We start from the raw sequence: 15159 nt of genomic DNA on the forward strand, positions 1-15159 counted from the left end.
CTCAAATACTGAACTGAACTCTCCCCTTTGAAAGGCTAATACAAAGGAAGTGCATACCTGACTCGATTTGCAGAGATGTCTGTATACCTGGCCCAAACACAACTTGATTTTGAATTCTCGGGGGTACAGTTGGGTACACTGCAAGTATTGTAGTTTTGACAGCAGGGTGGGAATGGCAGGCACTTATATAGCCTCCCTGTACCTTCTGGTACACATGGGCCCCCTTCCTGCCCTGGGTACACACAGATTGGTTACCGTGAATTGCAGGTGTGTAGGTCTCTGGTGTTCCTGGTGCAGAGGTGTAATAAAAAAACTGCACAAATCACTCCTGCAGTTTTAGTCTGAAGTCTTTGCCCTGCCCACCCATGCTACCTTTCCATGACTTCTGGAAAAGCTGCTTGTAATAATAATAGTAATAATAATAATGATGAAGGTATTTGTTAAGTGCTTAATATGTTCCAAGTATTGTTCTAAGCGCTGGGGTAGATACAGGGTAATCAGGTTGTCACACATGCGGCCCACAGTCTTAAACCCCATTTTACAGATGAGGTAACAGAGGCACAGAGAGGTTGTGACTTGCCCAAAGTCACACAGCTGACAAGTGATGGAGCCAGAATTAGAACTCATGACCTTGGACTTCCGAGCCCAGGCTCTTTCCACTAAGCCATGACATTGCAATTCTCTTCTTGTTCTCTTCAGGTAGCTACTGGCTATGATTTTATGTCCTGTTCTGTGATTGAAGAAGCTGAGATAAACTACTTCCCATTTAAAAATTAAAAGATGAGTTTTATGATGCATTTCATAAATTTTTCCATTTGATTTTTCTATTGCATTAAGGTTTATGTTGCATCACTAATGAAAGCATTAGCCTTCAATCATTCAGTTAATGGCATTTATGGAGTGCTCACTAAATGCAGGGCACTTTCCTCTTAGTAATTTTCATTAACTCATTTCTTTTACAGTTTTGTTTCATCCCATAATTAATTTTTTAGGTGCTTTGTTGGTTTAGAGAAGCAGCGTGGCTCATTGGAAAGATCCCGGGCTTGGGAGTCAGAGGTCTTGGGTTGTAATACCGGCTCCATCACTTGTCAGCTGTGTGACTTTGTTCAAGTCACTACATTTCTCTGTGCTTCAGTTACCGATCTGGAAAATGGGAATTAACAATAATAATAATAATGTTGGTATTTGTTAAGCGCTTATTATGTGCAGAGCACTTTTCTGAGAGCTGGGGTAGATACAGGGTAATCAGGTTGTTCCACGTGAGGCTCACAGTCTTAATCCCCATTTTACAGATGAGGTCACTGAGGTACAGAGAAGTTAAGTGACTTGCCCACAGTCACACAGCTGAAAAGTGGCAGAGCTGGGGTTCGAACCTGTGACCTCTGACTACAGTGAGCCCCATGTGGGGACAACATGATGACCTCGTATCTACTCCAGCACTTAGAACAGTGATTGACACAGATTAAGCACTTAAGAAATAGCATTATTATTACTACTATTATTATTATTACCTCATCTGTAAAATGGGGATTAAGACTGTGAGCCCCAGAGTGCTTGGCATATAGTAAGCGCTTAAATACCATTATTATTATTATTATTATTATTATTATTATTATCTAGTCCTTAGAGGCACCTTCTAGTATGTTTTGAATTTAACTTTAACTTTATAGGATATTTATTATTATTTTTCTTTGGTTTTAGATAAACGAAGCAGGCATCTTGGTGCTGATGGTGTCTACCTAGATGATCTTACTGATATGGATCCTGAAGTTGCTGCACTTTACTTTCCCAAAAAGTAAAGTCCCCTTGTTTAGTTTTATTTGTTGTTTTGAGTATTAATGAAGTTACAATCCTATCATTAATGGGTCTTTTTAAATGTCTGGATGTGAAATAGATCAGAAAAGAGGAGAAGGGATGACTCATCTGTAGTAATACACTGTTTTCAAGTAGGTTTTTTTTCTACTCCATTTTGAGCCTCAACAATTTGCCTATTTAAAAAATAACCCATTAGCAGAGTCACCTTACCACAGGTGTAAAAATAGGGTGATTTTGAAATGGACAAAAATCAAAAATTTGGGAGCATCCTGACTGGGCATAAATTCACCTCAGTTAAAATCCTGAGTTTTTCAGTGTCTGAATTCCTTCCCAACCTGGACCGGTCGGTGGAGAGGCTTCTCACTCCTCCCAGTGGCAGTGGACGTTTAGGCTCATTCTGTAGTCCTGGTTGACAATGTGATTCTGTCCAAGATGTAGTTGGAGCTGCCAGTTAGTTATATTATCATCCAAGTATAGGACAGTGTCCTGAATCCTACACTTAGGGTTGGCCTCCCAGTGTTGGAACAGTGTCAAAATAGTCCTCTAGTAATCTCATAGAGCCATGGTAGGAGATCTTATCTGGGTGGGCAATGTTATGGGCCAGGGACCAGCTAATGAAATCCATCGTGCCGTCGAGGGTCACACCTGTAAAATAATTTGCACCTGCAACATCTACCCATGAAATGATGGCATTTTAACTGTAAAGAACCCTTTGAGAAGTATTCATACTGGGCACGGGAGAAAAACCTTTATATTTGCATCAACAGGGACGAGATATATGTTGAAACTTTGCTGGACCTAGTAGTGTGCCAGAGTGTATCAATTGGTTGGCCAGATTTGGCTGTCTCATAAATTCTATGCTTAGACTCTGAGCCCTAATTGGGACAGGGCCTGTGCCTAACCTGATTATCTCGTATCTACCCCAGTGCTCAGTACAGTGTTTGGCACCTAGTAAGTACTTAAGTGTTATTTTTGTTATCATTATTATTACTATTAATGGAAATTCTGTACATGACAAACGCTTGACATGTTGTACTAAGTCTTGATCCTGATCTTGTCTCTGAAGTCATGCTTCTACAAATGCTGTTGGTTCCTAGCCTATCCATAGCGACTCCATGAGTACAGCCTCTTCAGAACATCCCGTCTTCCATCATAAAGCTGTTCTGATATATGTATCCATAGCGTTTTTTTTGGTAAAGATATGAAAGTGGTTTATCATTGCCTTCTTCTGTGCAGTAAAAATTTCAGTCTCTGCCATTGTCTTTGATCAAAGTTTGATCACTTGATCATCCACCTCTGTCTCTTTCCCATTCTGCTGCTGCCCAGCACAGGTGAATTGACTTTGTCTGGCGTTTTGATTTAGACCTTTAGATTTAGGCCTATTTGGCACAGCTCTAAGCTTCATCAGTGTATGCAAAGTCTCCTCCCACGATAAGGCATCAATTCACAGGAGAGCAAGTCATGCTTATCACACCTTAAAAAGACACATTGTTGAGTAAAGACATAGTCCATTAGATGGCAGTAAAACACAGCAACTTAATTCTGACCAAAGTGATTTTTCTTTAGCCAAAGTTTTTTGGGGGGTATAGTAACTCTTTTTGCACTGAGTAAATAATGTAATCCTTTAGAAGAAACTGCTGTTACCCTTCATGGAAAGCTTTTCTTTATGGGGACTTTAACCTATACATTTCCATTCCGTTTTCATTTTCTTTCTTTATGGAATTTGTAAAACACATACTATGGGTCAAGTACTGTTCCAAGCACTCAGTTACATACAAGTTAATCAGCTAGGACACAGTCCCTATCCCACATTGGGCTCACAGTCTAAGTAATTTTCCTTATTATCTGTCGTATTTTCTGGAAACTGAGTCAATGTTTTAAAAGATAGACTACTCTAAAAACTTTTTTTCTGTTTTTTTTAATTTTTTAACTTTAAAACAAGGAGTGACAAGAATAAAACTGAAGGGATCAGTGCTAGAAATATAGGAAGTAGCACAAAACCTATGTGTGGTCACTTACCAATGAGAGTAACTGCTATGAATGCCTCCCAAGCAAAATCATTAAAATTACTCTTGTAAATACTCTACAGAGTATTTTTGAGATTTTGTAGGGATGATGAAGGCAGAGGATAGGAAAACTGTCCAAACCAACATTTATTCTTCTCTTTCCCTAGTGGCGATAATACTGTACCTGGTAAAATGGTGAACGAAAATGGAACTCGGTCTGCCAGCCAGTCCCCTCAGTCTGTGGGTAGTTCGGGTGTTGACAGCGGAGTTGAAAGCACCTCAGATGGAATGAGGGACTTGCCGTCTATTGCCATCTCACTCTGCGGAGGACTTAGTGAAAATAAAGAAATAACTAAAGGTACAGAGTTTCTTCCATGCAATCCTCACACTGCAAGAAATCACTCCCTCTTGTGGCTGTATGTAGGAGGAATAAAGAGAATATCAGTTGACACCAGAAGCAGGTTATTTAAAATGGGTTAAATTTAATGTTTGTGATTACAAATGCTTCATGGTATTTTTGGAAACCATTTATCATTTCATTGGGAAATAGGATATGGTAGCAGAATGAACCATTCATTTAGTGTCTCTTCGCTGTGCTGTCAGTTTCCTGAGAAGGAGCTACAGAGCACTGTTGGGCTATAATTTAGCAACACTTTCATTAGCTTGAAGTGGCCACATTTTCTCTATTCCAGAGTGAGACAAAAAGCGATGCTTGTAGGCAGTGCAAGCAATAATCCAAGCAGGGGTAGGAGGGAAAGATAAGGAGACGGGAGAGTAGAGTTAGGCCCCGGGAAGACTCAGAGGCAGGAGAGACAGTGTGAAGAGAGCCTTTCCTCCCTCTTCTCCTTTTCTCTCTTATCCCTCCTCTATCCCTCATTTCTTTTTATCCCTCTGGTAAATAGCAGAAATATGGCTTTTTGAGTCACTTGGCTGCATACATGCACAAAGGTAATGATAAATTTGTTTTAAAAGAAAAATGAAACCAAAATCAGCTTACAGTTTGGGGAGGTTTGGAGGAGTTGACCCAAATTAGAAGAAAATTAGGGATAGAATTCAGTTTAAATCAGGCAAAATATGAACAATCCATTCCGAACAGTGAGGGAATGAAATTGTTCTTCATTATTAAAGCTCCCAGAGTCACTGGTAGAGCTTGAACTGGGATTTTCATTCTGCCCAATCTTGTGCATTTTTCAGTAGGCTTTGCTTCTTCTGTTTCACTTTGAAAAAAAGCTCAGAGGAGGTGTACCAAAGCATTGTACCAAAGCAGTGTGAGAATAGATAAAACTGGAAATTCTGGGTATCACACTGAAAGATCACTTTATCTGCCACAAAGTTTTACAGTGCACTTGTACCTCACAACTTTTTTTGCCATAATATTACTTTCACAGATGAGTTTTTGGAACAAGCCGTGTCATATCAGCAGTTCGTAGACAACCCTGCTATCATCGATGATCCTAACCTTGTCGTAAAGATTGGGAATAAGTAAGTACCCACAAAATCAAGAACTTTTGCCCTGGAAAATCTAGGTTGCTTCATACTGAAAAGGCTTAAATTGTAGAGAAGACAAAATAACATGAGATTATCATCAGTTAATATGTATGTATTGAGTCCTCACTTTACGTAAAGGCATTGTGTGGAAGTTTCAGAAAGGAGAACAGTTGTACGTGATGCTGTGACCAGGTGAATTTTATGTAAGGAGTGACATATTACAGAAACACACATATATACATACATTCACACATCTATAGATATAGGTGCTTGATTTAAATATTTATGGAGCACCTTCTTTATACTTGATGTGATGCAGAAATTGTAGTTCAACATTTTTTGGCACCTGCCCATTAGAACCTTACCAATCAATCAGTCATATTGAGCTTTTATTATGTGTAGAGCACTGTATTAGCTTTTACTATGTGTAGAGCACTGTATTAAGTGCTTGGGAGAGGACAACACAACACTATAACGGACACATTCCATGCCCACAACAAGCTTACAGTCTCTAGAGGGAGACAAACATTTATGTAAATAAATGCTGTGGGCCTGGGGATGGTGGTGAATAAAAGGAGCAAGTCAGGATGATATAGAAGGCAGTGGGGAAAGAAGAAATGAGGGCTTAGTCAGGAAAGGCCTTTTGGAGGAGATGTGCCTTCAGTAAGGCTTTGAAAGTGGGGAGAGTAATTGTCTATCGTATATGAAAAGGGAGGGCGTTCCAGGCTAGAGGCATGATGTGGTTGAGAGGTCAGCAGTGAGACAGATGAGATGGATGCCCAGTGAGTATGTTGGCATTAGAGGAGTGAAGTGTGTGGCGGGCTGGGTTGTATTTAGTTGCCATTGTTTTTACGAGATGTTCTTCCCCTTGACTCTATTGCCATTGTTCTTGTCTGTCTGTCTCCCCCAATTAGACTGTAAGCCCGTCAAACGGCAGGGACTGTCTCTATCTGTTGCCGACTTGTTCATTCCAAGCGCTTAGTACAGTGTTCTGCACATAGTAAATGCTCAATAAATACTATTGAATGAATGAGCTAGGAGAGTAACCAGGTGAGGTAGGAGGGGACAAGGTAACTGAGTGCTTTAAAGCTGATGGGAAGGAGTTTTTGTTTGATGTGGAGGTGGATGGGCAACCATTGGAGGTTCATGAGGAGCAGGGGAAGATGGGCAATCCAAACAACCCTATAAAGCCATTCCTTAATAACTAAAGGAAACAGGAGGAGAATCTGCACTACTTTTAAGCCAACTTTGAATGCAAATGGCTTCCCTTGTGTTCTTTCTGCAGTTCTCATTCACCTCACACACTTCCCTCTCTACTCTACATATACCCCTTCATATCTCCCACTGGCTTCCTACGTAGGAGAAATTGCTGGTGAAGTGGAGGTGTTGACCCCTCTACTTAGAATCCTGGGTAGGGAGGCATCATCAGGTCAGGAGAAAGTCATTATTATTGCTGTGGTAGCCACTGTCCTAAAACCTTTGTCAGTGCCTTCTCAGTCATGCTTCCCTCTGGTCTACCAGTGCCGGTGTAATCACAGCCCCTCCATCCCTGAGACCTCCCAATTGGTAGGCTTATGCTGCTGCAACTTGTGAATGCACAGCACAAGGTGTCCTCAGCCAGCAGGACTTGGGCCCAAGTCCAAGTGTGGGGTTTAGGGCATTTGCTCTGTTTATCTCTGCTTCTCCCTATCCCTTGGCCCTCACTTTCTGTTCTTCTTCTTCTTCTTCCTCTTCTTTTTTTTTTCTTCACTGTAATCTTTTCGGAGTCGGGGTCTCCTATAGAAACAAGTTCTGTTCCTAATTCTGTTACTGGCCGGCAGTAACAGACACAGAGAAGTGAAGTTACTTGCCTGAGGTCACACAGCACACAAGTGGTGGAGCTGGGATTTGAACCCAGCTTATTCATTCATTCAGTCGAGGCCTGGGCTCTTTCCATTAGGCCATAATGTTTTATGTGAGGCCTAATGGTGCTGGTGCTGTTCTCATTTCTGCCAGACCCGGGGAAAGCAGGACAAGGTGATTCTCCTCAATAGTATGGAGGAGAACAGTGAGGCATAGTGGAAAGAGCATGGGCCTGGGAGTCAGAGGACGTGGGTTCTAATCCTCGTTCCTTCACTAACTTCTCTGTGACTTTTAGTAACATACTTAACTTCCCTGTGCCTCAGTTATCGCATCTGTGAAATGAGGCTTAAGACTGTGAGCCTCATGTAGACATGGACTGTGACCAACCCCAGTTATCTTGTATCTACCCCCAGTGCTTAGGACAGTGTCTGGCACATAGTAAGTGCCTAATCAAATCCATAAAAAAAAAGAAAAATCCCAAAACTTGTAGCTCTCATCTGTGGATACTAGATTCATATTCGCCACCACCACAGTTAGTAGTAGTATTTATTAAGTGTTTATTGTGTTCAGCACACTGTACTAAGTGCTTGCAAAGAGTACCCTGATGGGAATGAGACATGGACCCTGTCCCTCAAGGGGTTCAGCAGAATTTATGAATATGGGTTAAGGGTGGGGAGGAGAGCGTGACTGAAAATAGACACAGAGGGAGCAATGGAACACTGATCATTAAAACAGCCTAAGGAACAAGGACGAATACAAAAAATACAAAATGAAAACAATCGTGAGTAAGGACCTGTGGCTAGAGGAGCTGAATTTCTTCTCATGATTCAGAGTCCAAAGCAATGAATACACAGTCACTAGCTTTTGCAAGGTTCTACAAGGCTTCGAGATGCCAGTGATGTTCTCATTCCAGTAAGGGGGCCGGGGGGTGGGAAAAGCAGGTTGGGATGGGGACTCCTTGATGGTGAGGAATGGAGCTAGTGTCAACCCCGGGTGCTGGAGAGGAAAGGCAGATTGCTTGGACATGGTGAGGGAGATGAGGATCCAATTACCAGCTATTTCTCTCAGTTGGAGATGAAGAGTGGCTGAAAAGGCAGAACAGTGGCTTTTATAACCAGCCTGGTGCACACAGAGCAAGCTGGTGGCCAGCAGAAAGCTCTTTAGCCATACAGAGAGGGCCGAGGGCACGTGCAAAGCCGGTATTTCACTCAGTTGGAATTTTAATTTCCACGTCCATCAATCAGTAGTGTTTACTGAGACATCTATCAGTCCGAGGGATTTACTGACCCATCCATCAATCAGTAGCATTCACTGACACATCCATCAATCATTGTATTTATTGAGAGTTTACGGTGTACTGACAGTAGGGTCTACTGACACATCCATCATTCGGAGGTATTGACTAACACATCCATCAATTAGTAGTGTTTACTGCCACATCCATCAATCAGCATTATTTGTTGAGTATGTACTTAGAGCAGTACCTGCCACAAAATAAGCACTTAACAAATATCAAAAAAAAAGAGTACTTGGAAGAGTGTAAACTCCTTGAGGGAGGGAATGTGTCACTTCTTTTGGGAAGGTGGCTGCCAAAACCTGTTATTCACTCAATAGTATTTATTGAGTGCTTACTATGTGCAGAGCACTGTACTAAGTGCTTGGAATGTACAATTTGGCAATAGATAGAGACAATCCCTGCCCAATAACGGGCTCACAGTCTAAGCTCCCTGAGTAACCACTGGGGATCTCCAATGACTTCTCCTAATATATTTGAGAAATTTGGATGGAATTATACATTCCTGTGAATAGAGATAGATTTGTCAATTTCCCACTAGTAGTATTTCTTAAGTGTGCACTCTGTACCAATGCTGTAGTAAGCACGGGGAAAGAAATCCATGGGGAAGATCCTGACAGTGTCCCTGGCCCCCTAGGAGTTCACACTTTCAGAATGAGAATATTGGGTTGGGTTGTTGCCAAACACATTAGGGAAAGTGAACAAAAATACCAAAGACAAAACTTGACAACAAACCTGAAAGGAGCAGGAGGGGAGGAGTGCCACCCTCTGGCAATAAGTCTATTATTTCCTTAGTTTTTAAATGATAAAATTTATACATAATTTCAAAAATATAGTCATTACATCATGCCTTGCAGCAAAGGAATTGTTGATGTCATGGAAGATTGATTATAATAATTCTGTGAGTTTTTTTGCATAACCTCATTTTTAATATTGAGCTCCACTTTTAAACCTTTTTTCCATCACTTCTTATTTAAATAAAGGCACTCTGTCACTGCAGACTGAGAGCCAGTTGTTGGGTAGGGATTGTCTCTATATGTTGCCGAATTGTACTTTCCAAGTGCTTAGTACAGTGCTCTGCACACAGTAAGCGCTCAATAAATACAATCGTATTTAATCGAATGAATCAAATCATACAATCGAATGAATGAATGAATGTGCCCCCTTGAGCCAGGTTAACTAGTCTAACTTTCTAGACTGTGAGTCCGTTGTGGGCGAGGATTGTCTGTCTTTGTTGCTGAATTGTACTTTCAAAGTACTAAGTACAGTGCTCTGCACACAGGAAGTGCCTAATAAATACAATTGAATGAATTAATGAAACTTCTGGCTTACTACAATCATGCAAGAAATCCCATCATATCATTTCCCATGTGACGGCTTGTTCGTAGATTTTATAGAATGCAAATTGCAATTTAAAATGTGCAAGCCTCATAAATTATTAATACAAATGTTTTATGTAAATTTAATTTTTTTAAATTACTGCTTCCTCCCCATCCCTCATGCTTACTCTCTATGGTATTTGTTAAAGCTTATTATGTGCCAGGCACTATACTAAACACTGGGGTAGATACAAGTTAATCAGGTTGGACATAATCCCTGTCCCACATAGGGCTAACGTTCTTAATCCCCATTTTAAAGGTGAGGTAACCGAGGCTCAGAGAAGTGAGGTGATTTGACCAAGGTCCCACAGCAGATAAGTGGTGGAGTCTGAATAAGAACGCAGGTCTTTTGACTCCCAGGCCCATGATATATCTACTAGACCACAATATGTATCCCCAATATATGGCTCTATTGAGAAATTCAACACTAGCTTTGAAACTAACTGAATTTTTTTTCTGATATTTTTAGATATTACAATTGGACAACAGCAGCTCCTCTACTCCTCGCAATGCAGGCCTTCCAGAAACCTTTGCCAAAGGTAAGCTATAACATGAAAAACAACTGGACATTTCAAAATGTGAAATGTATTGCTAAATAGACTTACAGTGAGATCATACCTCCTCAAATAGCCTTCCCTGGCTAATCCCTCATTTCCCCACATATTCACCCTTCATTCTGTATCTTCTATGTGCTTGGCTGTGTACCTCTTAAACAATTTGTACTCGCCATATCCACAGCCCCACAGAATTTCTGAACTCATCCTTATACTTTCCCCTTTCCCCTCTCTGTAATTTATTTTAATACCCACAGTGGACTGTAATCCTCTTGAGGGCTCGGTTTTTTGTCTACCAATTCGATTGTGATATTCATTTAGTACAGTGCTCTGTCCACAGTAGTATCCTGGATTGATCGACTGATGATAGAGTATGCTTTTTCTTTTTCAGAAGTTTTATATTCTCTATATAATAATGGTGGTATTTGTTAAGCGCTTACTATGTGCAAAGCACTGTTCTAAGCGCTGGGGGGATACAAGGTGATCAGGTTGTCCCACATGGGGCTCACATCACAGTCTTAATCCCCATTTTCCAGATGAGGTAACTGAGGCACAGAGAAGTGAAGTGACTTGCCCAAAGTCACACAGCTGGCAAGCGGCAGAGCCAGGATTCAAACCCATGACCTCTGACTCCCAAGCCCAGGCTCTTTCCACTGAGCCACGCTGCCTCTCTATTTAACTAAGAAGGCCATCTTTGGGTATTGCCTGCTTTTCTGTTTGCATAGGGGTATGGACACCAGCTTTTTGTTATTCAATTTTAGTGAAATTCTAACTTTTTTGAATTAAATGTATTTATTGAGCGCTTACTATGTGCAGAGCATTGTACTAAGCACTTGGAATGTACAATTCGGCAATGGATAGAGACAATCCCTGCCCAATAACGGGCTCACAGTCTAAACTGGGAAGACAGACAGCAAAGCAAAACAGAACAAAACAAATCAAGACATCATCATCAAGATAAATAGAATCAAGGAGATATACATCTCATTAACAAAATAAATAGGGTAATAAATAATATATGCAAATGAGCACAGAGCTGAGGGGAGTGGAAGGGGGAAGAACGGGGTGGGGGGGAAGGGAGAGAAGGGGGAGCAGAGGGAAAGGGGGACTCAGTCTGGGAAGGGCTCCTAGAGGAGGTGAGCTCTCAGTAGGGCTTTGAAGAGGGGAGAGAGTTAGTTTGGCAGATGTGAGGAGGGAGGGCATTCCAGGACAGCAGTGGGATAGGTGTGAACAGGGGACAGTGAGGAGGTGAGTGGCAGAGGAGTGGAGTGTATGGGATGGGCAGTAGAAAGAGATAAGGGAGGTGAGGTAGGAGGGGGCAAGGTGATGGAGAGCCTTGAAGCCTAGAGTGACAAATTTTTGTTTCGTGCGGAGGTTGATAGGCAACCACTGGAGGTTTTTGAGGAGGGGAGTGACATGCCCAGAGCGTTTCAATAGGAAGATGATCCGGGCAGTGGAATGAAGAATAGACTGGAGTGGGGAGAGACAGGAGGAAGGGAGATCTGAGAGGAGGCTGACACAATAATGCAGTCGGGATATTTTGAGAGCTTCTACCAGCACGATAGCAGTTTGGATGGAGATGAAAGGGTGGAACTTGGCAATATTGTGATAAACAAGTTCTAGACATAAATAAACCTTTTAGGATTATTCAAACTCATTTATACTAATTTAAACCTTTACTCAGAAAAAGTGCATTTGTACACTGCAATTCTAAAACAGTGAACAGGTTTACCCTACTTCATTTTCTGAGAATAATTAACAATTGAGTAGCATAAATGCTACTCAACATATAAATGTTACATTTCATTATCCATCAATCAGTGTTATTTATTGAACACTGACTACTTGCAAAGCACTGTACTAAGCACTTGGGAAAGTACAATATAACAGAGTTTGTAGACTTGATCCCTGTCCACAAAGTGTTATAGTCTATTCTCTATATAAGTAATTCTTTGTATTAGAAGGTAGCACTGATGGTGCAATTTCCTTTTGAATGAGACTGTGAGCTTTTTGTGGAGAGGGAATGTGTCTGTTCTTGTACTGTAGTCTCCCAAGTGCTTAGTACAGTGTTTTGCACACAGTAGGGCCCCAGTAAATGCGATTGAATGCATACATAGCTGAAAAGGCCAATTCAGGGCCCACTATCCAGGCCACAGTGGATATGGGTGTTACCTGGGTGTCCCTTGCTGTGTTGTCATGCCTATGTTTGCAGTATTTGCACTTTTTTCTCTTTTGCCTCCTTGTCTCTCATTCCTTATGAAGCTTTTGCTTAAAAAGAGCAACTTCTTTCTTGATAGCAGTATGCCTCACTGGTCTCTACTCATTAATTTTCTCTTTCAACAGGCTAAACACCCTAATTCCTTTTAGTTTCCCTCTCAGAACCCTTTTTACACAACTTTAATTATTTTTGGCCCGCCTTAATTTGTCCTCATTCCTTGTACCATTTGCAGTGCAGATTGGACAAAACACTCTAAATGGATCTCACGAATAAGGCATATTTCTTAGTCCTTGAATGCCATTTTCGCTTCAGTATGTCCCAGAACAATGCTGACTTTTCAAGTAATGGGTCTACATTGCGTCTACATTACTTATTCATTTTCTGACTGAGTATGACTTTGACACCCAGGTATTTTTCTGCGGTGTTTGTACTTAGCCTTTTTTCATCTTGTATTTGTGAAAGTTGCTTTTATCATGAAGTTTTCTAGTCCGCACTGTTCCTGTTGAAATCCCGTTGACAACCTCTTGTCCTGATTTTGTAAGATTTAGACTTTTATTCCTATCACTAAAGTGCTAGTGACCCGGCCAACTGTAAGAATTTCAAAATAGATTTATACTGTAACTGTAGTTTACAATATCACCATTTAGGATGAGCTTCTTAGCTCTGATGTCAGCCCAGGGGAAAAATCACTGCTCTAGAATTCAGGAGACCAGGGTTTTGCCAGGGAACGTGACTGCCAACTCTTGTATTATACCCTCCCAAGCACTTAGTACAGTGCTCTGCAAACAGTAAGCACTCAAGAAATATGATGGATTTGAATCCAGGTTCTTCCTGAAGTAAGTTAACATGGGTGAAGACCACAGAGGCACTTTTCAGTAAGCTTCAACACTGTAGTCTACTCGTCTTTGTCCTTGGTGCCCTGGGAGGAACATGGCTGGAAAAGCCTAGCAGCATGGCCCAGTGGAAAGAGCATGGACTTGGGAGTCAGAGGTCATGGATTCTAATCCCGGCTCTGGCACTTGTCAGCTGTGTGACTTTGGGCAAGTCACTTAACTTCTCTGTGCCTCAGTTACCTCATCTGTAAAATGGGGATGAAAACTGTGAGCCCCACTTGGAACAACCTAATTACCTTTTATTGCCCCAGCACTTAAAACAGTGCCTGGCATATAGTAAGGGCTTATAACAAATGCAAAAAAAAATGTTGGAGGGGGACGGGGGAAGGAGTGGTGCTGGGCAACCCTCTGTCACCACGGTCAATTCCTTCACATAGTATCTTCTTCCCAAAGTTTCAGGGCCAAGGCTCCTTCAAGGGGAAGCAGCATGGCCGAGTGGCTAGAGCATGGGCCTGGGAGTCTGAAGGTCTTGGGTTCTAATCCTGACTTCACCACGTGAATGCTGTGTGGCCTTGGTCAAGTCACTTAACTTCTCTGTGCCTCAGTTTCCTCATCTGTAAAATGGGGATTAAGACCGTGATCCCCATGTGGGACAGGGACTGTGTCCAACCTAATTTGCTTTTATCCACCCTAGTGCTTAGTACAGTGCCTGGCAGATAGTAAGTGCTTAACAAATTCCACAATTATTATTATTAACCTCATTTGAGATGGGAAATTCCCTTAAGAATCCAGTGAGTGAATTCTCCCATAACGTACTGCTTTCGGCAAAAGTTGATATCCTCATCCATAACATCTATAAAACGATCCTCCCAGGGATCAGTCCATCAGTGGTATTTATTGAGTGCTTACTATGTGCAGAGCACTGTACCAAGCAAGTTCTTGAGAGAGTACAGTGCAAGAGTTGACTGACCCATTCCCTTCCCACCATGAGCTTACAGTCTAGAGGATCAGTGTTGTCCCTTCATACGTTCTTATTTATTGAGCACTTTCCATATGCAAAGTACTGTACTGACTTGGGCGAGTACAATATAACAATATACAGATTCATTCCCTGCCCACAACAAGCTTACAGTCTAGAGGAAAATGACAATTCAAGGCTGGAGAGAGACCCTCCCCCCATTCTCTCAGTACTTATGTACTTATCCGCCTGAAATTTATTTTAATATCTGTCTCCCTGTCTTATAGTAATAATAGTAATGCCTAATGGGGAAGCAGCATAACCTAGTGGAAAAGAGCTTGGGCCTGGGAGTCAGAGAATAGGGGTTCTAATCTCTCTTCTGCCACATATCTGCTGTGTGACCTTGGGCAAGTCACTTCACTTCTCTGTACCTCGGTTATCTCATGTGTAAAATGGGGATTAAGACTGTGAGCCCCATGTGAGACAGGGACAGTGTTCAACTTGACTACCTTGCATCTCCACCAATGCTTAGTATAGTGCCTGGAACAAATACCTTTATTATTATTATTAGGGAGTTCCCTGCTTTGTTTCTGCACAATTATAACTTAGTTCTTCCATTGTTGCTCTAATTGGGTTGTGTTTTACGTATGTTATCAATGCATGTGTGTATGTAAGTGTCTTCGATAGTCTTTTAATAAAAATAATAATGATGATGATGGCATTTGTTAAGCACTTACTATGTGCCAGGCACTGTTCTAACTACTGGGATAGA

At 41.5% G+C, this 15159-nt stretch overlaps 1 protein-coding gene across 5 annotated transcripts in view; it reads left to right on the plus strand.

Moving 5' to 3' along the window:
* Positions 1-15159, plus strand: part of LPIN1 (lipin 1) — a 144968-nt gene that overhangs the window by 99511 nt on the left and 30298 nt on the right. For all 5 annotated transcript variants that reach the window (XM_029061186.2, XM_029061194.2, XM_029061204.2 and 2 more), the window contains 4 exons: positions 1702-1795; positions 3989-4179; positions 5210-5303; positions 10294-10363. In XM_029061186.2, the coding sequence (XP_028917019.1) occupies positions 1702-1795; positions 3989-4179; positions 5210-5303; positions 10294-10363 (449 nt within the window). The remainder of the gene's footprint in view (positions 1-1701; positions 1796-3988; positions 4180-5209; positions 5304-10293; positions 10364-15159) is intronic.

The sequence above is a fragment of the Ornithorhynchus anatinus genome, chromosome 1 (assembly GCF_004115215.2).
Source record: "Ornithorhynchus anatinus isolate Pmale09 chromosome 1, mOrnAna1.pri.v4, whole genome shotgun sequence".
Classification (NCBI taxonomy): domain Eukaryota; kingdom Metazoa; phylum Chordata; class Mammalia; order Monotremata; family Ornithorhynchidae; genus Ornithorhynchus; species Ornithorhynchus anatinus.